At 48.3% G+C, this 20333-nt stretch overlaps 10 protein-coding genes across 11 annotated transcripts; 4 read left to right on the forward strand and 6 right to left on the reverse strand.

Annotated features, from left to right (window-relative positions):
- Positions 1 to 149: 149 nt before the first annotated feature.
- PV09_05048 (uncharacterized protein) lies at positions 150 to 2493 on the reverse strand. The gene is made up of 3 exons (XM_016358509.1): positions 2137 to 2493; positions 622 to 2086; positions 150 to 569 (listed from the first exon to the last, which is right to left on the reverse strand). Exons 1-3 carry the CDS (start codon positions 2454 to 2456, stop codon positions 393 to 395), a joined length of 1962 nt encoding a protein of 653 aa, XP_016213610.1. The 5' UTR covers positions 2457 to 2493; the 3' UTR covers positions 150 to 392.
- Positions 2494 to 3141: 648 nt separating this feature from the next.
- PV09_05049 (uncharacterized protein) lies at positions 3142 to 4668 on the reverse strand. Its single transcript, XM_016358510.1, has one exon. The coding sequence runs from the start codon at positions 4451 to 4453 to the stop codon at positions 3332 to 3334; it is 1122 nt and encodes a 373-aa protein (XP_016213611.1). The 5' UTR covers positions 4454 to 4668; the 3' UTR covers positions 3142 to 3331.
- Positions 4669 to 4876: 208 nt separating this feature from the next.
- On the forward strand, positions 4877 to 5651 carry PV09_05050 (uncharacterized protein). Its single transcript, XM_016358511.1, has 3 exons — positions 4877 to 4957; positions 5055 to 5105; positions 5164 to 5651. Exons 1-3 carry the CDS (start codon positions 4943 to 4945, stop codon positions 5485 to 5487), a joined length of 390 nt encoding a protein of 129 aa, XP_016213612.1. The 5' UTR covers positions 4877 to 4942; the 3' UTR covers positions 5488 to 5651.
- PV09_05051 (uncharacterized protein) lies at positions 5599 to 6921 on the reverse strand. The gene is made up of 3 exons (XM_016358512.1): positions 6455 to 6921; positions 6288 to 6401; positions 5599 to 6235 (listed from the first exon to the last, which is right to left on the reverse strand). The coding sequence occupies exons 1-3, from the start codon at positions 6881 to 6883 to the stop codon at positions 5684 to 5686; spliced, it is 1095 nt and encodes a 364-aa protein (XP_016213613.1). The 5' UTR covers positions 6884 to 6921; the 3' UTR covers positions 5599 to 5683.
- A 149-nt stretch (positions 6922 to 7070) lies between these two features.
- Positions 7071 to 9247, forward strand: PV09_05052 (uncharacterized protein). Its single transcript, XM_016358513.1, has 5 exons — positions 7071 to 7299; positions 7352 to 7393; positions 7450 to 8058; positions 8111 to 8733; positions 8802 to 9247. The coding sequence occupies exons 1-5, from the start codon at positions 7252 to 7254 to the stop codon at positions 8962 to 8964; spliced, it is 1485 nt and encodes a 494-aa protein (XP_016213614.1). The 5' UTR covers positions 7071 to 7251; the 3' UTR covers positions 8965 to 9247.
- Positions 9248 to 10706: 1459 nt separating this feature from the next.
- On the reverse strand, positions 10707 to 11219 carry PV09_05053 (uncharacterized protein; the record flags this gene model as incomplete). Its single annotated transcript, XM_016358514.1, has 1 exon — positions 10707 to 11219. One exon carries the CDS (start codon positions 11217 to 11219, stop codon positions 10707 to 10709), a length of 513 nt encoding a protein of 170 aa, XP_016213615.1.
- Positions 11220 to 11915: 696 nt separating this feature from the next.
- On the forward strand, positions 11916 to 12483 carry PV09_05054 (uncharacterized protein; the record flags this gene model as incomplete). The annotated part of the gene is made up of 2 exons (XM_016358515.1): positions 11916 to 12088; positions 12129 to 12483. 2 exons carry the CDS (start codon positions 11916 to 11918, stop codon positions 12481 to 12483), a joined length of 528 nt encoding a protein of 175 aa, XP_016213616.1.
- Positions 12484 to 12712: 229 nt separating this feature from the next.
- Positions 12713 to 14595, reverse strand: PV09_05055 (uncharacterized protein). The gene has a single exon (XM_016358516.1). It carries the CDS (start codon positions 14488 to 14490, stop codon positions 12844 to 12846), a length of 1647 nt encoding a protein of 548 aa, XP_016213617.1. The 5' UTR covers positions 14491 to 14595; the 3' UTR covers positions 12713 to 12843.
- Positions 14596 to 14939: 344 nt separating this feature from the next.
- On the forward strand, positions 14940 to 18862 carry PV09_05056 (uncharacterized protein). Its single transcript, XM_016358517.1, has 4 exons — positions 14940 to 15288; positions 15406 to 16108; positions 16274 to 16593; positions 16717 to 18862. Exons 1-4 carry the CDS (start codon positions 15118 to 15120, stop codon positions 18718 to 18720), a joined length of 3198 nt encoding a protein of 1065 aa, XP_016213618.1. The 5' UTR covers positions 14940 to 15117; the 3' UTR covers positions 18721 to 18862.
- On the reverse strand, positions 16816 to 20236 carry PV09_05057. Of its 2 annotated transcripts, XM_016358519.1 has the most exons (3): positions 20049 to 20236; positions 17379 to 19946; positions 16816 to 17328 (listed from the first exon to the last, which is right to left on the reverse strand). In XM_016358519.1, the coding sequence occupies exons 1-2, from the start codon at positions 20143 to 20145 to the stop codon at positions 18826 to 18828; spliced, it is 1218 nt and encodes a 405-aa protein (XP_016213620.1). In that variant the 5' UTR covers positions 20146 to 20236; the 3' UTR covers positions 16816 to 17328; positions 17379 to 18825. The 2 variants fall into 2 exon arrangements, with proteins under 2 accessions (XP_016213620.1, XP_016213619.1); XM_016358518.1 differs by having other exon boundaries at positions 16816 to 19946.
- Between the last annotated feature and the right edge of the window lie 97 nt (positions 20237 to 20333).

Below are 20333 nucleotides of genomic sequence, written 5' to 3' on the forward strand. Positions count from 1 at the left end.
ATTTTTCTTTATGATCATCGATAAGCTGAACTCGAATCCGGCTTAAAGGACGTGCCTACTCAATTTATTCTACTTGTTGACCGCATAATCACCCGAGATGATATGCATTTGAGAATATGTTTGGGAAGAGTCTGATAGAGTGCTTGCGATGTGGATGTAGAAATTTCCATTAGAGTTCGATTTGGTATACCGTTTCATGAAGCTGGTTTCACTCGCTGCTATACAATGCATAATTCTTAGCCTTTCCTTGGTTCTCATTCACCACGGTGTATCAAACCGCGGGACTTTGCAATTGCCCAGAAAAACGCCCTGTCCAATGAGTCTACGCCCACATTTCAAATCATGACATACACCGTGATGAACAACGTTCCCGATGATGTATTGCTAAATATTCATATCCTTACGATATCTACCCTGGTGCGTTCGTACAACTTGTGGGCCAACAAATCGCCGCTCTCACGCTCCTCGTCTGTAATCTTCCGAGGCATAATGGTTAGACGAGCATATGTTCCGGCGCCTCTCCTTTTCGACAGCGTTCCAGGGTTGATGGCGATCGTGCCTTGGACAACCTGGTTTTCCGGTTAATCAGGCACTTCCATAGTTCTAGAGAATCATGCTCACCTTAACAAAAGGTTTCAGGGTGGATGGTAGTGCAAGTATATCGAGACCTGTGGTCATTTCTCCGAGCTTAAGATAAGAAATATCTAGACTAGCTCCGATAGTTTTGGCATCCAGTTCTATTCCATCTTCTGTAGCTGAAGCATTTGATAAGGGGTGTCTCTCCATAGGTGGGAAGACAGGAAAGAAATGTCTCTGCTGAAGCACATTCTGACAGAGTCGCGCCAGAAAGTCGCCATGGCTCGCCTTCCCTCCACTCACGTTCGTAGCTCTGAGTTGATCCAAAACATCAAGGGAGGACATTCCTAATACAATTTCGTTCAAACTGATGGTGATAGGATTTGTGACCACGGAGACTTGGCGTGGAAGTTGGAGTTCCTTTTTGATGAATCGATCTTGTGGCCATGCTGCATGTTTGGATACCGCGTCTCGGACGGAGGGGCAAATGAGTACAGTGATAGACGGGAGTGCTTTCGCGAGACGTTGGATGGGAATCGAGATATAATAACGGAAAACATCGTTAAGCGTGGCTTGATCCGGCTCCACTGGGAAATCAGAAGGGAGATCAAAATCGCCGTCTCGCACTAGAGGGTGTTCAAGATCCAAGAACGGGCCGCAGAGGATAAGGCTGTCCACTTTAAGTTCCTCGGCTTTGTCACACAATGCCTGGAATGGCGAGAAGTCTAATGTGTCCTCAGTTGTATATGGGCCAGATGCGATTAGAACAGTGAGTGGGCGTATAGATCCGTCGTCCTGCTCTAATCTTGAGTTCCAGGCATCGATTTCGGGCGCCGTCGAAGCCGCCTGCATAAGGTACGGGATTTCCAGCACCTCGCGAACACTAAAAAAATCACCAGATGCATTTGTTCCCCGAAGTGCAACAATCTTTCCAGGGAAAAAATCGAAGCTTGTAAGCTTGTCAACCTTAAGAGGTACCCTGATACCATTGCCTCGCCGTCGTTGTGTTTCGAGGACAAGAGACGCGAGGTTCAACTTGCCATCCTGTAGATCCGATGCAATGCGCCCAACGGTTACAATTTCGCTTTGGCTGGCTCTTGTGGGATCCCCCATGTCGCTCTCGTCCAAGTTATGATACTCTTGTACAATAGAGACAAATTCCTCAATCCTATCATCCAATAGCTCTGACGCCTCCGATAATTTCATAGCCATAGTTTTATAGCCAAACTTGGGTAGATCGGTGTTAGCCTTCAGTTTGATACGCGCTTCAGTGGGGCCAATTGCTGGAGGGTCTGGCTGCTCAATGTGTGAGTTAATCGTCTCATCAATCTCTCCAGCCTTATCTCGGTCCGCGAATGCTTTTGTTGAAGATGCTGGCACTTTTGTTCCCGTCGGCGAGCTAGTAGCATGTGCCTTCGCGGCTTTGGAAGCGGGAGTCTCGAAGTTAGACTTTCGTTTGGCAGTGCTCATTGAGCCAGGTCGTGGAGTACTCGAAACGAGATTATCAAGCCTATATACCTTTCAGCATTATAATCCTCAATCGCATTTAATAATTCATACATATCGAAAGCGTCGCCACCAGTAGCGGCGTGTCTCGGCGTCGCATTTATCGCTCTTTTCTCCGCTCCTTTGCCCACCTTACTCCTTGCCTCTCTTTCTAACGTTTCTTGTAAATCCTTTTTGAAGTCCCTCACGGTTTTCAAGTCTAGTTTCGTCTCTGCACCCATCTTCATGCAGTAAGACTCCCATTTGTAGCTCAACTCTTCTGGCGGTAATTCATGGATCCGTATGATGCTTTGCAGCTCTGTAGCTACTTCGGGAGAAAGCTCTTCATTTGGATGAGCAAAGCGCTCATTGAGTTCCTGAAGGAGGTCGGCCATTGCGTGGAGTTCTGTTGTTCGGGAAACGCAAAGCCCGAGAGAGAATGTGGAAAACGAAAGACGCGAACGCGAAGACGCGTTTGGCGTTGAGATCGAGAACTCAGGGTCCACGTCCAGCACGTGCGCATGATCCAACTTTCAACAGGAGAGTAGTGCCAAGGCTAAAAGATGTACCTCCATACTGAGCACCTAAAAAAGGACAAAAATTCATGCAACCTTAAATTGGGGTCACATTCATATGCCAGCTTACCTCTTCGGCCTTGTTGAATAAGATAGAACTACATGAAATGTAACGCGAGCTCTGGAGTAAAGACGAACTTGCCCGTGACATAACGAAGTCGAATCTCGTTGACACCAGAGTCTCTTTCTCTTTTGAGGTCAGCTTTGCGATTCCAACGAAGCTCATGAAAAATGCTCTGCTTTTGTCCATATAGATGGACTTGTGTCGGAAAAGTTGGTATAGATAGGCGTGGTGTAAAGCACCTGTCAAAGATGACGAGAAAATTTGGTTCTTTCGCCTACTCCACGCAGAAGTAGCTTGAGAGGGAAGTATTAATTCCTTATAGCATAATACATTTATTGAAAATTACCTGCAGTCGTACAGTCATTGAGATATTCTCGGGCTTACCGTCTAGTATAATATTACGGCGTACGCGAGTTCGATTGTCGAATATGGAAACTAAACTTGAGTGTAGATGTATTGTATATTGCCATCTGACTATGCATCCGGAAAGTTTAAGATGAGAACTATAATCGAGTGCACATTAATAGAACATTTGCTTGTGCACGAAATGAACATGGAAGAATTTGTCCAAAAGTTTCGAACAGACCTGAAGCATTCAACAGATCTTAGCAAATCGTGAACTCCAAATGCTTCAATGAAAGAGTACGCTGTCCTTTCTCCTCCACTCTTCTAGTAGAGCTTCACACTCCATCTTCGCGTCCTCTACAATGGCGTCCATCTTTATGTCATTCCTATCATATCCAAATGGATCTTCCAACTGCTTTCCAATGCTTTCAATGCCGTACAGAGTAAAAGTGACGACACCCACCAACGGAATTGTCCACCAAGCCCATTCATCGACCATTGCAAAGGGGAGCACCATCATATAAAGTGCCAAGACCTGCTTCACGTGAATTAGGTGTGCAACCGGTAGAGGCGTGAAGCGAATAGTTTCCATAGCGGTATAGTTCGAGACGATGTTGCCAAGCTGAGTGTCTAGATAGGAGGCTTGCGGGGGGGCCCACCACCCACGAAGAACGCCACGGCGAATGTAAGCCTCTACATTGACGGCTAGTTGAAGAGGCATGCTCAAACCATGATCTTCGAGATAGGACAGCGTCTGCGGAAGGGCTTCGTTGTACTCAGGTCGTACAGTTGTTGAGTTTAGTGATTCAGCTACGGCTTCAGCATCGAGAAGTGATTGACGCCGATGGCTCGCCACACCTGGTGTGGGTAGGAATGGCGTAGAAACGGTTGAGCTCCATAGGGGAGTTCCTGGGTTTGTGACACTCGTGTCGCCAAATTCAGCACGAAGATTGTGCTTGACGGCGTATAAGATAGTAACCAGAACTCGCACTGTTGCTTCCGTGTCAACTCGCTCGGCCTCCGTCCTTTCATCCTTAGAATTACGTGAACAGGCTAAAAAGTATCGAGTCAGATTTCTGACGCCCGCACACATTTGAGAGAGATTATTGCGTCCCGTCCAGAAACGATCGTATGAGCTGCTATTGCGAAACACGAGCATGAGGCCGACGACAATGGACAAAGAAGGGACAATGCTTCCTGGGACCCCTACAGATTTAACGTAGAGATCATAGTACACAACAAGTGCAGTAAATCCGCAGTGGAAGGCGAGAGGCAACATGACACTTAAATGCACCGATCCCTTTGTCATTCGAAGGACTAAAGGCCATCGTCGAGGCTTGTGACGCGCCGAATGGTAAAGGGGGAACGTCGAAGCGCGGGACGGCATGTCACCATACGTTGAAGGCATATTGTTCTGGGGTATTGATGTTATTAGGATCGAATTCGGCCTGATGATTTCTCTAATTTTGTCGTAAATGCCATTGAGTTGATGTTCTGTGATGCGCTGCCAGCTTCAATGATTGAGACGTAAATCAACACGCCTTGGAGGGAGGATGTTAGATTCAAAGAGCGTGAATAGTTCAGAACGACCCACGGACGTCTGAATGCTTTTCTCGTGAAGATTCGCAAATGCTTCTGACTTATCTTCAAGCACGTTTCACCCTTATTAACCGGAGGCATCCCCGCTTGTCCTGTCGCGCTAAACCAGTAGAAGTATGACCCAGTGGAGCAATGCTTTGGTAATGGTGGATTCTGAAATTCAGGCCACAAGGCAATTCACACATTGGAATTTCACCACAACAGCTCTGCATTTTGAAAAAGTTGCAACCGAATCACCACAAACTTGCAGACTCCTTCCGCGCAGGATATCCACTTCTTTGCGCTTTCTCAGCATACAATGGCTCCAGCACCTGTACGTTAGAACTGCTTTGCTGTTCGCCAATTGCCCATCATATTCCAGATGGACGCGCAAATGGCTCTGTTGAACAGTAGGCTAAATTTTGGAGCAGAAGCGCGCCGCCACTAAGGCTGGCAAGAAGGGCCCGAAGGTGACAAAGAAGGTATCTAGATTCCTCTCAGTCCTTTTTATAACGAAATCCTGATTGTCTTGATTCGTAGTACACCATCAACTGTGCTCAGCCTGTTTCCGACAAGATCTTCGACATCTCCGCCTTCGAGAAATTCCTCCACGACCGAATTAAGGTTGACGGACGCACTGGAAACTTGGGTGACTCCGTTGTCATCTCTCAGGCTGGTGGTGACAAGATCGAGGTTGTCACGCACATTGAATTCAGCGGCCGTTACCTAAAGTACTTGACGAAGAAATTCCTCAAGAAGCAACAGCTTCGTGACTGGCTCCGCGTCGTCTCGACAAGCAAGGGTGTTTATGAACTAAGATTCTTCAACATCATGCAGGACCAGGAGGAGGACGATGAGGAGTAAACGCTCTCACATGAAGGTCCTGTGCATCTCGAACAGGTTTCAGGGTTCGTTTACCGCTAGACACTGCATGCAGGCGTTCGGAGAGCAAATCAAATAGAGCGAAATACGAAATTATCAAAAGTTTCAATTAAATATCAGTCGCCACCAAGGCCTTGCCTTCTTGATTGCAATCAAACCCTCTCATTTTTGCAATGTGTTACAATGGTGTTTCTACCATGCCCAACACATCGTCAATGACATCTTCTGCAGTGATTCCATCTAGATATTCTCTGACCGCATCCAGTTCACTTCCCCACTGTAATGACATCTCATCCTCTGGCTTAACAATCACCAACCGATGTGGATATATCTTGCGAACAGCTAGAGCCACTAAACTCGGCGTGATAAAATCTAAACCATGTAGCGAGGCTAGTGCGCTCGTTAGAGAATACAAGCTTCGAGTAGCGTGCGGAGTTACACCAGAGGCTACAGCGCGGTGCATCCTCATAAAAACGACAATATTGTGCATGTAGGCACGCACATCAGGATGCAATTTTACCCTAGAAGATAACTTTGCAATTTCGTCGATTTCGTATTTCTGAAAGAAGGGTAGAAAAGGGTTAATGCCACTTGATTGTCGAGGGAATGCCGGTATTGATGGTCGTGACCGTACATTAGATCTTGTTGATGTATTCTCATGGTCAAAGATATCACTTGCTGCTGAAGAGTCCGGGTGCTGGTAAAAATGTGATATGGAAAAATGGTTGTTCTATGCTTGTCAGACATACGGTGCGCGGAGAAGGAATACATGTATATCTTACCAAATGTAACATCATTTTTGGTCCTTTATCAGCTGTATTCAAGGCCACGAGCACGAATCGTTTGGGTGCAGTATATAAAGCTCTCCGCGTGAATACTCGTTTGCCGCGCATCAACTTCAAATCGTCAGCACAGCTAGTTATTCTGCTCACATGCGGTAGTGACGCACCTCTAATGCTTGAACTTGAACCTCGACAGGGGCAAGATGAAGGTCGCGAGCAACGATGACATCGGCAATCTTTCCATCATCTTCAAACCCTAGCATCTTGGTTCTCTTAGAAATCGCATCCGAAGAAGAGAAATAATCCTCCTGAATGTGTTGATTCGCTGTTGGCGTGACTACCTCTGCAGCATCATACACCAGGATGTGAGCATCGAAGTCGTCGAGGCTCATATCTGCTGTGCAATTCAGAGTCGCAGTTGTCAAGCCGAACGTCTTGTGGCATATTGACTGTATTTCTTTTTCGGCCTGCTCAATGTCTTCGACATCTGCCTCAATGATACAGTGCGCCTCAGCAACGAGGCAGAGTAGCACTGCAAGCTCGATATCTCCTAGCTCCTGCGCTTTCTCTGCTAACCTTATTTTCTCATATTCCATCGAGCCGCCATCCAGAATTTAGGATGTGTAAGATGTCACCACTGCATGCAAGAGAGCGGGTGTGAAACGTTGGAATGAGAGTCGGCGTTAGGAGTACATTTACCGCGAAGCTAGAGATCAATATTCGTACCTATAGCTGACTAACTCCGTACCCACGACCGGAACTCGCTTCGATGACGTTTCATTGGCAGAATAGACAGCATGGTCAAATACTTTAGCCGTAGACTCGCTCTCGATGCAAATCGGTCATCGAGATTCTAAACGTAGCATGCCTTGAGCCACATCGATGAATCTCTAGTCCTACTTGCCGAAGCGTTCACTGTCCCTTTCTCCATAGTTCACGGCTCTTGAAGAAGACCGGAGAGAAAATGAGTACGGAATCAGATCCCGAGGTTGAAGCTGCTGTCGCTGCTGCAGTATGTCAATTCTCAAGGCCTATGTAAATGCATCGTAGCTAACAATGCAGAGTCGATCGCAGAAGGAAGAACTCCTGCAGAGGAAGCTGTTGAAGTAGGTAGAAACGCATCTCACGGCAAGTGCAACGATTTCTCATCGATCACGTGCAGGTACTCTTCACGAATGACGGAGTAAGACGTCGAAGATCGTCTATGGTTCCGGATGAGTATCCAGATCACAGGCGCAAGCAGCACAGCCATACTCACCACCATCGCCCGGAACATGGAAGAAGACTCACTAGTTGTTACGTGCACAGCATGCTTGAGGAGCATCGTGGGAGCGGTACCTATACGCCACGCGAGGGGGCAGAGAAAACAAGTGATAAAGACCCTCTCGGCAAGACTACGAATGGTGCCGAAGTTCAGCACACAGAATCAAGGTTACTTACGAAGAAGCAGCTAAGTGATATGGCTTTTGGCATTCGTGAGCTATCGAAGAAGCTGTCGCACGTCAAGCTGAAGCTAAATGTACGCAACATTTTTATACTTACAAAGGCACACGACGAAACACTAGTTGTGCATACGAGAGAATTAGCCGAATGGTTACTAAAAAGGGATGCTCATTACACGGTATGGGTTGAAGACAAACTCGAACACGACCCTAAATTCAATGCGAAGGAGCTCTTGACAGAAGGAGGCGAAAAATTTGAAGACAGACTTAAGTATTGGAACAATGAACTGTGCAGAAAGCGCCCCAATACTTTTGATATCGTGCTTGGTGTATGGCAAAGCTCACCCTCATTAAGCCTGTTCACATTGCTAACATTACCAGCTTGGTGGCGATGGCACTGTGCTTTACGCAAGCTGGCTATTTCAGCGTATTGTACCACCAGTTCTGGCATTTAGTATGGGTTCCCTTGGTTTTCTGACCAAATTCGACTTCGATCACTATCCAGACACTATCACCCGAGCAGCTTGCGACGGGGTGACTGTAGCTCTACGTTTACGTTTCGAGGGTACTATCATGCGCCGAAATGTTCGTGAGGGCGATGAAAATAGATCACGAGATCTTGTTGAAGAGCTTATTGGCGAGGAAGCAGAAGATCACCACACTCATCGACCAGACGGCACTCATAATGTTATGAATGAGGTTGTCATTGATCGAGGACCAAATCCTACTATGAGCACTTTAGAAGTCTTTGGTGATAACCAGCATTTCACTACGATTCAAGCAGACGGCATAGTAGTGGCTACCCCAACAGGAAGTACTGCCTACAATCTCGCTGCAGGAGGTAGTCTGTGCCATCCGGAGAACCCAGTTATATTACTCACGGCTATTTGTGCCCATACATTAAGTTTCAGACCCATTATCTTGCCAGACACAATGGTTCTACGTGTTGGTGTGCCTTTCGATGCGAGGACAAGCAGTTGGGCTAGCTTCGATGGTCGAGAACGGTATGACGTCTTTTTTTCGGCTGCTAACTTCAATGCAAAAAAAAAACGAGGTCTGACTTTCTGTATAGAGTTGAACTGCATCCAGGAGATTACGTTACGATTTCTGCAAGCCGATATCCTTTCCCAAGCGTGCTCCCATTGGAGAGGAAAAAAGAAGATTGGATTGATAGCATTTCACGGACATTGCAATGGAATAGCCGCCAAAGACAAAAGAAGTTTGATGAGAGGTAGAAACTCTAACACGTGCCATAACCTATCAGAATTTATCAACTGCACCATGTTTTTTCGTGTCCTATTTTGATTAATTTCTATCTCATTCAATTTGCATTCATTCGAACTATTGCTTACGCAATACAGACAATATCAAGATGAATCATTGGCTCTGCGAAATCGATCGCATCAGGATCGCTAGAGAATATATTCTGGCCACAAGACTTAAATTCGTGGCCAGATGTATCCGCGGCGCTGTTCCGTTTGTCATAAAGGCATTCGAATCCATTATAGAATATCAAAGCATTATCTCTTCTTCGGCGCATTTGTCTCAGGTCCATCGTACTGTTTTGACGCGGGAAGCTTATTCCATGGTGCGAATACGTTCTTCAAACCCTTCAGCATCGGCTTCAATTCCGGGAAATGTCGCTCCAGAACGTCCCTCATTGTATTGTGTTGGACGTAGTAGAGACCTTCCTTCGTATAGGTTTCCGCATTCCACTGAGTCGCAATAAAGCGATCACTCTTGAGCCGACGACTGGCCATTAGGATGAAAACTCGAAAGGCAGTGTCGCTGAAGCCAAAACCTTTTGGCAACACCTCACTATGTGATCCGATTAGCGTATCGACGAGTTCAACATCTCCGTTATAGGCATCGGACAATTTCTTCGCAAGTTCTTTGTTTCCGCCCGTTAACTCCTCAAAATTCTTGAATGCCGGCATGCGCAAACCACGCCGAAAATTGTTGTACCGTGGAACGCCACGCTCTCGATCACGTAACAAATCGACAGTACCCAAGTCCCTCACTGGTACATTGTCGGGAGTTTTCAGCTCCCGCAGAAAGTCTGGGTAGTTGTGATTGGTGATTGCTCCAGGAAAATTGATCCCAAAACTGTAGAACACGTCTGAGAAGTTCAGCCCATCCTCACCATCAAGGACCTTTTGCGAATCGCCGAAGAGAGTTTCTTTGACAGGGATCTTGGACTTTTTCTCACCAGACTTTGCGTCAAAAAAGACGATATTGTCAGGAATGAGAGAGTGCATTCGATACACGGACACAAATTCCTCAGTTAGCGAGTATGGACAGCCGAAATGATCCGCACCAGAACCAGGAATACCACTAATAACTTCGCTGGTCTTGGACAAGCGGCCGAAATTTTTGGTAAGGAACTCCCCAGCGAGGCCCCACCAGTTGGCATTCATTCCCAGCTGAAGTGTAGGGTGACCAAGGATCCCAGGCGTCCACTCTATGGTATGGATTTTAGCCATGAGCGCACAGTTTATGAGGCGAGCTTTGTCGAAGATCTCATCGCTAGTCACAATTCTCAGCTAAAAGATTCACGTGTGGATTCAGGGGTGCTTACGGCTTCATGTCCGGATGTGCCTCGCGCAGCATATCACAGATGCTGTTATGCTCCAACGCAAAAAGGGTGTGCAGGATTTCGAGACCTAGCCACCAGTTGTCGCTGAAGCCGGTTTTCACATTTCCAGATGCGTCGCGAGGCAAAAATTGCTCCCTTTTTTCTTTTGTGAGCTGCAGCTTACCATTCTCGCAATTGTCTCTGAGTTCTTTTGTGACTTCTTCGCTGGAGCCATAAATCTGCGAAGCATCCCACCAGGCTGTGCTTGTATTGTTGTATCCTGGACATATTTCATCGGATGGATGGGATAGATTCTCTTGTTTGCTGTGAAGGATGGTCATTTTGCCATGTGGCCAGGTATCGTTTTCTGGAAGGGGGACTTCGTAAAAGCTCTTATCGCTATCATGGCGGAACCAGTCGTGTTTGAAACTGGATCCAAGCGGCTGCAAGTAGATTCAGAGTTGTCGCTGGAATGAACTCCTTCCTTTTCATGAACTGTTCACTGAGCATCCTTGGATTTGGATTCCATAGCTCATCCTGATTTGGCTTTGGAGTGAACTGGCGGGCAAAGGTTCGCCCGAAGCGCATGCCCGAACATCCCATATTCGGCAACTCAAGAGAGTTGAATTTACCGTCAGAATTCCTGGCATTTTTGTATCTCTCGTCTTCTAAAGGCTCGGATTTGTATGTGCCTTGTGCGATTCCAGCAGCGTATCCATCGTGTAAGTTCTTCTGCCGCAACTCAATTCGCAAAGCTTCGAGGTTGAGCGCGCCGATGATAGGCGGCAGCTTATGCCATGGAATGTATTTATTGATGAATTTAAAAAAGCGAACATTAAATCTATCAAAGATAACAGGCTGGTATGATGGCGTCTGCGAATCTAAAGGAAGCGCTATAGTTTGCTTAGGATCCATGATATTTGCAATATTGAGGATCTCATACAAGCAACTTAATAAATTAAGGGGCCTTAGATCGTCTTCAAGAGGGTTTTTGTGCTTGATTCAGCTTCTCATTTTCTACTCAATATTTCCCAGCCCAGAACAACAGTATTATCCTGGTGATCAAGTTACTCGAATCTAGCCAATAATAAAGTAACCAGTAGAACGCCAATATCCTTAATTTGCCGGCTTTTGCGGTGATCTCCGTTAAGAGACATTTGTGACTCCTTTCGTGCTGCTCTCTTGCTGAGAAATGCACACGTTAGGATCCAATTATACACTCGCAGATTACGCATGGTTCTTAATGGGGAATAGCCTTAATAATCTCGTCTCAGCTATCTCAGCCCCAAAATCATTCATATGCAGTGAGCGTTAAACAGCTTCGCCAGTCACATCATAAGAAATACTCAGCTGGCCCCAAAACTCCACAAATAGTGCAGAATCGACCGTTCGAGATGCCAAAGAGTTTCGTATTCACTTTATCTCCTCTACATGAGGGCTTGGTGAATACGAGAAATTGCGAAGCCACTAGGAGCGCAGCTGTTGCAAAAACGGCGAGTCTCCAAATTATCAGGTCCTCCTTCATGAAATGATTTTTCTCGAACTTAAGCGACTAATTCTGAGGTAATTGCGCTTAGTGCCTTGAGAATTTTGAGAATCTGCTTTTTTATCATGCATTTGTCCCCTGTTAATATCATCAAGGCTTGCCTATCAAGCCCGTTCTCAAGTAGAACTAGACTGCCCGTAGATTCCAAAGTCAACGAGGACCATTCCTATGTTAAGGGTGATCCAGCAAACAGAGGCCCATGCCCAGGATTGAATGCCTTATGCAATCAAGGTTATTTGTAAGTACTAGTAGTCGTTTGCGGAATAAATAGCTGACAGTATATTCTTAAGACCCCGTGATGGCAAGAACATATCTGTGGCAGAGGTAGAGCATGCTCTAATGACTGCTTTGCATATGTCTAAAGCTGCAGCAAAATCATTGACCAGCAGCCTACCGCCATTGTTGCGCAAGGACGGCAAATTTGACCTGGTCGACACCAGGCGTCATGATATCATCGAACATGACGCATCCTTTACGCGCTTGGATTTCCGTCAAGGTGATAATTATACTTTCCAACCTCATATGCTTGAGGCCATGATCCAAGATGCGGAAGGTGGCGATGTGACATTACGAACGTTGGCAAAGACATTCATTCGCAGGCACCAGGAATCGAGAGCAGCTGGTGCCCCCTGACTTGGATTGAAATTGTGGTTTATCAGTGTGTTACAGGCTGTTGGTGGTACATCGACCTCGCACCTCATCCGTTTCTCGACTAATTGTTCCAGCTTTAAACACTGCGCAAACAGGAGGCAAGCTCACTAGAGAAGTCCTCGAGGCCATGTTCGCCGAGGAGCGGTTCCCAGAGATTATTCTGGACAACCCTAAGCCAAGAACAGTTTTCACTTTGCTCAGTAATGCCGTGGGCATGCTCTGGTGGACTGTTGTGGGACCTTAAAAAGCATATTCGTTGTCAAGATGTATATCTTCTTTGAAGAATACCCAAACTTTTGTTTCTAAATATCGAGTGCAGCTTTTTTATTTTTGATGCACAAATTAGTCTCTCTTAACCCCTACTTTACCCGCCTTTCGCAAACCGCCTGCGGCAACTAGAGCACATGTAGCTCCAAATGCAAACATACTCCAGAAGCTGGCCCGGTAGCCTCCAAGCAGAGATTTTCTCTCCTCATCAGGGCCGTATCTATTGCTGCTTAAAACCTGACCTGAGTCTTTGGCACTCACAGCAAGTGCGACAACTTGGCATAAGGTCACACCTAAGCTCATTCCGAACTGTGCAAGAGTGTTGAACACAGCGCCTGCCAACGCCTGCGTTTCTTCAGGGAATTCGCTGGAGATGATGAGTAACCCGACGGTGAACAGTACGTCCCCACACATGGGGGCAAGAATCTGTGCCCAAAATTCCATGTTCCAATAACTCCATCTCGGATCGACGAAAGCCATCATTAGAGGCGCGCCAGCGGAAAGCAGGGAGGAGATAACTACCAGTCGCCTTGCAGAAAACCTGTCGACCAGCATACCGACCATAAAGTTGATAGCTGCTCCAACGAGCAAATTCGGCAATAAACGAAGCGATGTGAGGAGCAAAGAAGTCTTCTGGATCTCCTGGAAATATAGACTTGAAAACAACTCCATGGCGTTCTGGAGCCCGTAAGCTAACGCGATCATTATGCAGGTCGAAGTGAAAGCAGCTTTTCTCCACAGATTGTTTGGAATCAACGCTGGGTTGCCCTTCTTCTGGCGAAAGTGCATCCAAGCAGGAAAACTGAGCAAGAGAATCACACTCAATGCCAGTAAAGCACCGGTAGACGCTTTATGGATAATTGACAGATCGGCGCTGAGAAGAGCAAGGACATAAGATAACAAGGCCAAGCCGGCGGATGCGATGATGCCGCCAATCCAATCTATTTCTGCCCATAGCCGGATGAGTACTGGCCTATGATCATGGGCTCGTGGAGTCGGAAGAGGTTTGGGTAACAAAAAGAACGCGACAACTGTTGCAACTACCAGAGCACCGCCAGACATATAGAATCCAGACCTCCATCCAGCCTTTTCAATCATAATACCTCCTACCACAAGACCTGTAGAAAACCCCAGCGGTTGGCTCAGGCCCAAACACCCGTAGCTGAAATTTCGACCTTTGCCTTGTGGGACAGCGGCTGCGATAAGAGATACGGACGAAGGCAAATGCATGGACATGCCGACGCCTTGAAATGCTCTGAATACGACAAGCTGAACGCCCGTGTTCGACAGACTGCACGCAAGCGTGAACGTGCTCAATATAACGCATCCAATCAAGTCGACCAAACGGGCACCAATCTGGTCAGCAATAGCGCCTGCTAGTAAGAGGGTTGCTCCGGAGGTGAGACCGTAAACCGAAGTTGGCCATAGGTACAGAGATCGAGGTAGATTGGTCGAAGATGCTATAGTTGGGAGTCCGACAGTGATAAGCCCGTTCGTAATGCTAGTAAGAAAATTGATCATGCATAGCTGGAAGACAATGAGGAATGTCTTCAACATCGAACGATTTTGTGCAGGCGTAACATTCGGCTGTCTTCCAATATTCTGGTCGAGATTGTTTTCGCAAGGTGCAAGATGTAACGACGTTCTAGAGCTGGTGGTTGAAAGTGTTGCTTGTTGTGTGGGCCGGAGCTCATAGATGTCTGTTACCAGCATAGTAGCCATTGTGGACGAGATTTTGAGGTTTGAGAAAAGGATCCATCATGCATAGCGGCCCGGGTTTTATACAACGCCTCTATTGCTTTCAAAGTGCCCATGTCAAAAGATTTTATGGGGCCATCGTACGCCCTACGCTAAGAAACCGGGTCAGAGCTAGTTCTAAGTTGTCAGCAAATGCTACGAACACGCACCGACACCTCATATTCGTGTATCACGAATTCGCAGGAAACACTTTCATTTACTTGAAGAAGAGCGTAGTGTACTTCACTGGCAATGGCGAAATCAAGACACTGCTTTCAAGCACGTTGATCCGCATGCCCTCACCGGCTTTTCATTTTCGAATCTCAAGGACCGGCTCCTGGTTCCGTAGCTGGCCACACTTTGGCGGGCTTAGTGCGAAATTTTGGAGAAATCCAAATATTTCCACTTTTGTCTTCCAAGTTAAGTAAGCATAATGATTTTCATTCTGAGGAGCTAGAATCTGATTGAAGTGATTCGATTTTTTCGGTGCTTCTTCCAATTTCGCCTCATTTTGCAACCTCAAGAATAGCAATTACTGTCCATAGCTCTCTTTGACATTTTCGAGGGCCTGCAGCGAGCTGAAAGTGCAATTTTTTTCTCCCTTTTCTCTAGATGACGGACCATATCCATCCCGTGGAATTATCAGATTTCACGATCTCCGTCGATATTGAGGATGAGGCCAGCGGTTTCTCGCATATCAATGAAGATGCTGCACTGGCGAAGAATTCGCCGGCGCCAAACCTTGTCGGATCTGTATCTGCTGAAACGATCTATGCGGAAACGGTAGGTATTCTTAGACTCAATGCAATGTTTATCTTCGCACACCAGTTGCTGAAATATGTGACCCCTGCCATGAACGTTCTCGTTATTGAGACGAACTGTAGACTAATTCAACGGCAGGTGAATTTTCTTGCGGGAGGGCGAGTACACGAGGCTCTATCTATTTGGATGAAATGGATAGTTCTTCCAGGTCCAGAGTCAAAAAAGCAGTTGCCAGACCCGAAGAGCTACTTTGGAACATTGATAAACGCTATGATGCAAAGCAGGCACTCTAATCATCAAAAGTTCTGCCTGGCAATCCTACGTGCTTCTGTTGAAATCCTTAGTGATGACATCAACGTGGAAGTTATGCAATACGAACATTCGCAGCGAAAAGAGTATCTTGGAGCTTACGAAGAGTACTGCAGCTTATTCGAGATTATTGTCATGGGACGATACCTTAATCAGGTTCAAGAGTGCTTAGACCTTCTACCGTCTGCCAGCAAAGGTCGAACTTCGTTGGTATGCGATGTATGGTGGTGGCTACTTATGCGAGCTGCCCTGGACTCTAACAATGAGCAAGTTCGCAAACTGATCGGAACGTGGCTCCTGGATAAGTACATCGTAAATGCGGCGTCAGAAGAATGCATCATGCTAGCGCAAGCAGCATTCTTTGACAGCTTGCTGGACTGGGCGACAAATGGGCAATTGGCATCCAAATCCTGCATTCGTTCCGGAACGACAGTTGTCTCAAAGCATGGCGAGTTGCTCTCCATCTACTGTGAGAAACAAGCAGAACGTAACCCAACATTTGTTGAACACACGTACCACTGGCTAAGCGCACGTACGCAAGTCTCCACTGTTCTTACCCTAAGTCGTCGGCTTCAAATGTGGTTCATTGAAAGCTGAGCCCGTAATATCTTGAAAAGTTTTTAGAAGTCTTGAAGCGTCGAACCTAGTCTCGTTGAGTAAAACCAACGTCTCACAAAGCTAACGTATGTTTTGACAGGTACCGACATCCTTAACCAGCACACGACCGTTTTCATTTTGCGGGGCTTAAGGAAAGCACCCGCAACAATCTCGATATGCAAAAACGCGATACGAGTGGCAAATACGATTCAATTTAGCCCGCTGCTGCGATGCATCACCCGTAGCTACTGCTTCAAGGTAGTAGACCAATACCTATCCGGTGACAATGAACGCGATGAACAGATCATTCGGGGATTCGAGAATTTAAGAGTACAAATTGAACGCTCGCGTGATCTTCTGGACGGGGAAATCGGCCCTCTACTGCTTGCCAATAAGCATTCCCCAGGGAATCATCATGCTGTAGGTTCGCCATTCATCCACGGACCATCAAGACCTCGCCACAATGCCGAAATGCGTGCGGGTTTTGCAGTTCCGATTATACAATGGCTTTTATTTAGTCCGATGCTGAGGCGCATATAGCAGGTACTCTCCCGAATGAGAGCAGCGGGTCATGTCGAGATCAACGAGCAAGGCATCACAATTGACTGGGACCGCATCGCTAGACATCATCTGCATCAATGTCTATGGAGACTATTTGCGGACAGCTGGCCTTTCTGGGTGACGTATGTTTCCAAGGACGTCCACGAGAACAGCGCCGTAGACTTTGCAGCGAGTTGCATATTCAACTTTTCGTCGTTGGCAAGAAGAAAACCTTATCTATGGAACACCACAGCCAGAACGTTGAGGAAACTATCCTTTGAGAACCCTGCCATATTACAGCACCCGAATATCGAAACAATGCTGCTGAATTTCATCAATGACCCGCCAACTCCAACACCTGAACACATCCTCGACGTAGCCGTTGCTGCAGGAGAGCGTGACGAGAAAGGAGAGCCGCTTTACAACGTTTACTGCGACGAGTCTCTCGGCCACGCGTATATCCTGGACATTCTTGCTCGTCTGAAACCTGAGCAGAGCTCGTGGGGCTTGCGTCTCCTGGATCGAGTTTTCGAACCTTGGCGTGAGCAGAAGGGCACAATACAGGCGTCTTCGAAGTGGAAGCGGACCTCGCAGCTTCAGGCCATCATCGTTCTTCTACACAGCTGTGTGAGTTCGCGGTCCGACATTGAAAAGTACTACGGCACCTTTTACGATCTCCTTGCCAGAGAGCCCAACCCGCGGTACAGGTTTTTGTTCGAGTGGGCCATCCTTCACTTCGCGACTCAGCCTTCAGTCGCCCGAACGTATACAGACAACGTCCTCAAGGCCCTCGAAGACGCCGATCCAAGCAATCCGAACCCCAAGCTTGTGGCGTCGGAAATCAAGATCGCCGTACAGCTCGTACTGCATTCACGGCACTTCGACAAGGACGAGCGCGTGCAACAATTTGAACGACTGCTCGTCATTCTTGCCACCCTGATAGCCTCCCCGAGGGTGCTTGTTCGCTTTGAAGCACAGGCTTCGTTTCCCACGATCTTCGACCACGTAAGAGACGCGGGACTGCTCGACGGCATGGGCTGCGCGCCCGTTTTCCGATCCGTGTACAACTTTGTGACGAAACTGGACAAGTACCAGACACCTCCGGAGTCTCGTGTCCTGAGCACATTCAACATTAACAAGGACATGAACCTCGCCACCTTGTTCGAAGGCGGTCACATGTACACGCCACTGATCGAACCGCCGCTGCTACGCGTGCAAGATTTGCGAGACGTCCTCGCCTCCGATCCACCAAGCCTCGTGGAGAAAAGGCCCGAAGCTCGGCTCCCGATCGGGAGCGTCGACGAATCTGTAGCGCAGTTGATCGCTAAGCTCGCGACTTCCAGCGCAGCGGAACAGCATGAACCAGCGTCGCTTACAACGTCGGGCGCGACGACAGGACCGCTGCAAACCAAGTCATTCGCACCCGATCTTTCTTCTCTGTCCCTGGAGCCGTCACAGTCGCCGTCGAAGCAGGGCACAGGCCCGATTCTGATCGGTTCTCTTCTCGACGCGCCGGTGAATCTGGGCGGTCTCTCGCGCGCGGCCAACGTTTTCGGCTGCCACTCCCTGCATCTGCCCTCGCTCTCGCTCCTGGCCAACAGCAGCTTCCAAAACGTCAGCGTGAACTCCGAATTGCACATCGACATCCAAGAGACCAAGCCTGCGGACCTTCTCGCGCGACTGCGACAGCTGAAGAGTGACGGGTGGACCATTGTGGGCCTGGAGCAAACGAGCGATAGCCGGGTGATTGGCGTGCCCGACGGGGGGGAGAAAGTGCTGCCCAAGAGGTCGGTGGTGGTCATGGGAGCCGAGAGCACGGGGATTCCCGCCGACGTACTCTTCGAGTGCGACGTGTGCGTCGAGATCAGACAGTGGGGTGTGACACGCAGTCTGAACGTGCAAACGGCTGCGGCATGTATACTGTTCGAATGGCGACGCGAGTGGGGAGACGGAAGTTGCGCGTTGGGCGTGAATGAGAAGCGAGCACAAACTGGGACGTGCGATTGAGCCAAGATTTTCGCGGGTGGGGGTATCATCATTGTTTCGTCGTTGCTATGCTGTAGACTCCAAGTCACATATCATACATGTTTGGTGCTTTGTTTGCATGACTATTCACGAGGAATACTGGACCTCGAGGCCGATGCCACGGAAGATCTGATCACGCCTCTTGAGGTCGATATTTGCGCCGACCGTGAAAAGCATTTCCTTGAATCGGCCGTCCCAGAGGAGACCGATGCGCCAGTTCTGGTCGATGCGTGCCTTGAGTATGCCCGCTACGTCGTTCTCCGATCGAGCCCGCCCGGTAACGCCCGGCGTCGTGTTGTACCCCTTTTCAGCCTGGTCCGGTGTGGTCTCCGCGTCCTCCTTCCTTCTCATGCGCCACAACTCGAGCCCGGCCATGACGCCGCTCTCGTAGCTGTAGAAGTTGAAGTCGAAACGCGAGCTCAGCGCCAGATTCGGACCGGCCTTCACGCTATAGCTGCTCGACAGGTTTCCCATCAGTGGATTGAGGGTCAGCGTCATGGTGTACGGGAAGCCGGTGTAGCTTGGCAGCGTGGTGAACCGCAAGCCCGTGCTGAGACCGAATGATTTGTTGAGCACGCCGTAGTACAATTCCGAGCCTAGGGAGAAGAGGCCGGCTTGCGCATTTGGCTCTCCCTCCGGTGTGGACTTAATCGAAGCCGTAAGAGCTGGTGTGGGGATTGGGATGCGAGGGTCGGTGCCGAAGTTATACAAGCCCCTGACGCCCAGTAAGGCCGAATCAGTCGAGTACAAGAACTCGGTGCTGTACTTGCCATAGTCATTTTGCACCAGTGCCAAAATGGTCCCTCCGTTGTTTAGCGTGGCGTCGCTCACAGCGTTGATCTTGATGAGCTGGGTCGGTTTGGTGCGCCTGAGATACATGGCCTCCAGTCTGTTTTTAGGCAGGAAGATGCGGCCATAAAGAAGCACGTCGCGCGTGTCTATTCGTGCGCCACGGTGCCATGTCTCCCAATAGTGCTCCTCGTCAGGAGCGACGGGCGCTTTGAGGTGTCGATAGCCAGTGACAAAATCGTGGAGGTCCAGACGGGGACAGCGTGAAGGGATGTGAAGAGGCAACGAGGAATAGAGATACGACAGAGAGCCGTCAACAAGGCCCGTCGTAGAGATCGTGTATGAGGTTGCTAGGTTGGGCGTTGGAAGCGATGAGACATGTAGGCGCAGACCGAGAGGCGTGGGGAAGTCAAGTAATGCTATAAAATCATATCAACCAACTGCTCCAGGAGAGAGAGAGAGAAAAGGAGCATGTCCTCTGGACGGGGAGAGAGGGGGTAGGGGATCAAAGGAGGATTTACATTGTGCCGTAAGGTTGAGGGTTGCGTACGAATTGTCACGATTCCATTTGGATTCGTTGTCGAACGCCCTCTGGATGTAGTCCATGAACGTCAACATGGCTGCCTCGCTATCGCGATATCATCATAAACGCAGTCGAACAAAGACAGTCAAATTTCACTGCGCACGTTGAGACCGTCCTCGACCGACGTCGCGCAGTCGGTCCTCAGAAACAAAAGTGCATAGCAAAGACGGTATGCCGGAGCTTGGCCAGGAACGAGCAAGTCCAGCCGAGAGGGTCCGGACGG

Source organism: Verruconis gallopava (assembly GCF_000836295.1).
Source record: "Verruconis gallopava strain CBS 43764 unplaced genomic scaffold supercont1.15, whole genome shotgun sequence".
Lineage (NCBI taxonomy): Eukaryota > Fungi > Ascomycota > Dothideomycetes > Venturiales > Sympoventuriaceae > Verruconis > Verruconis gallopava.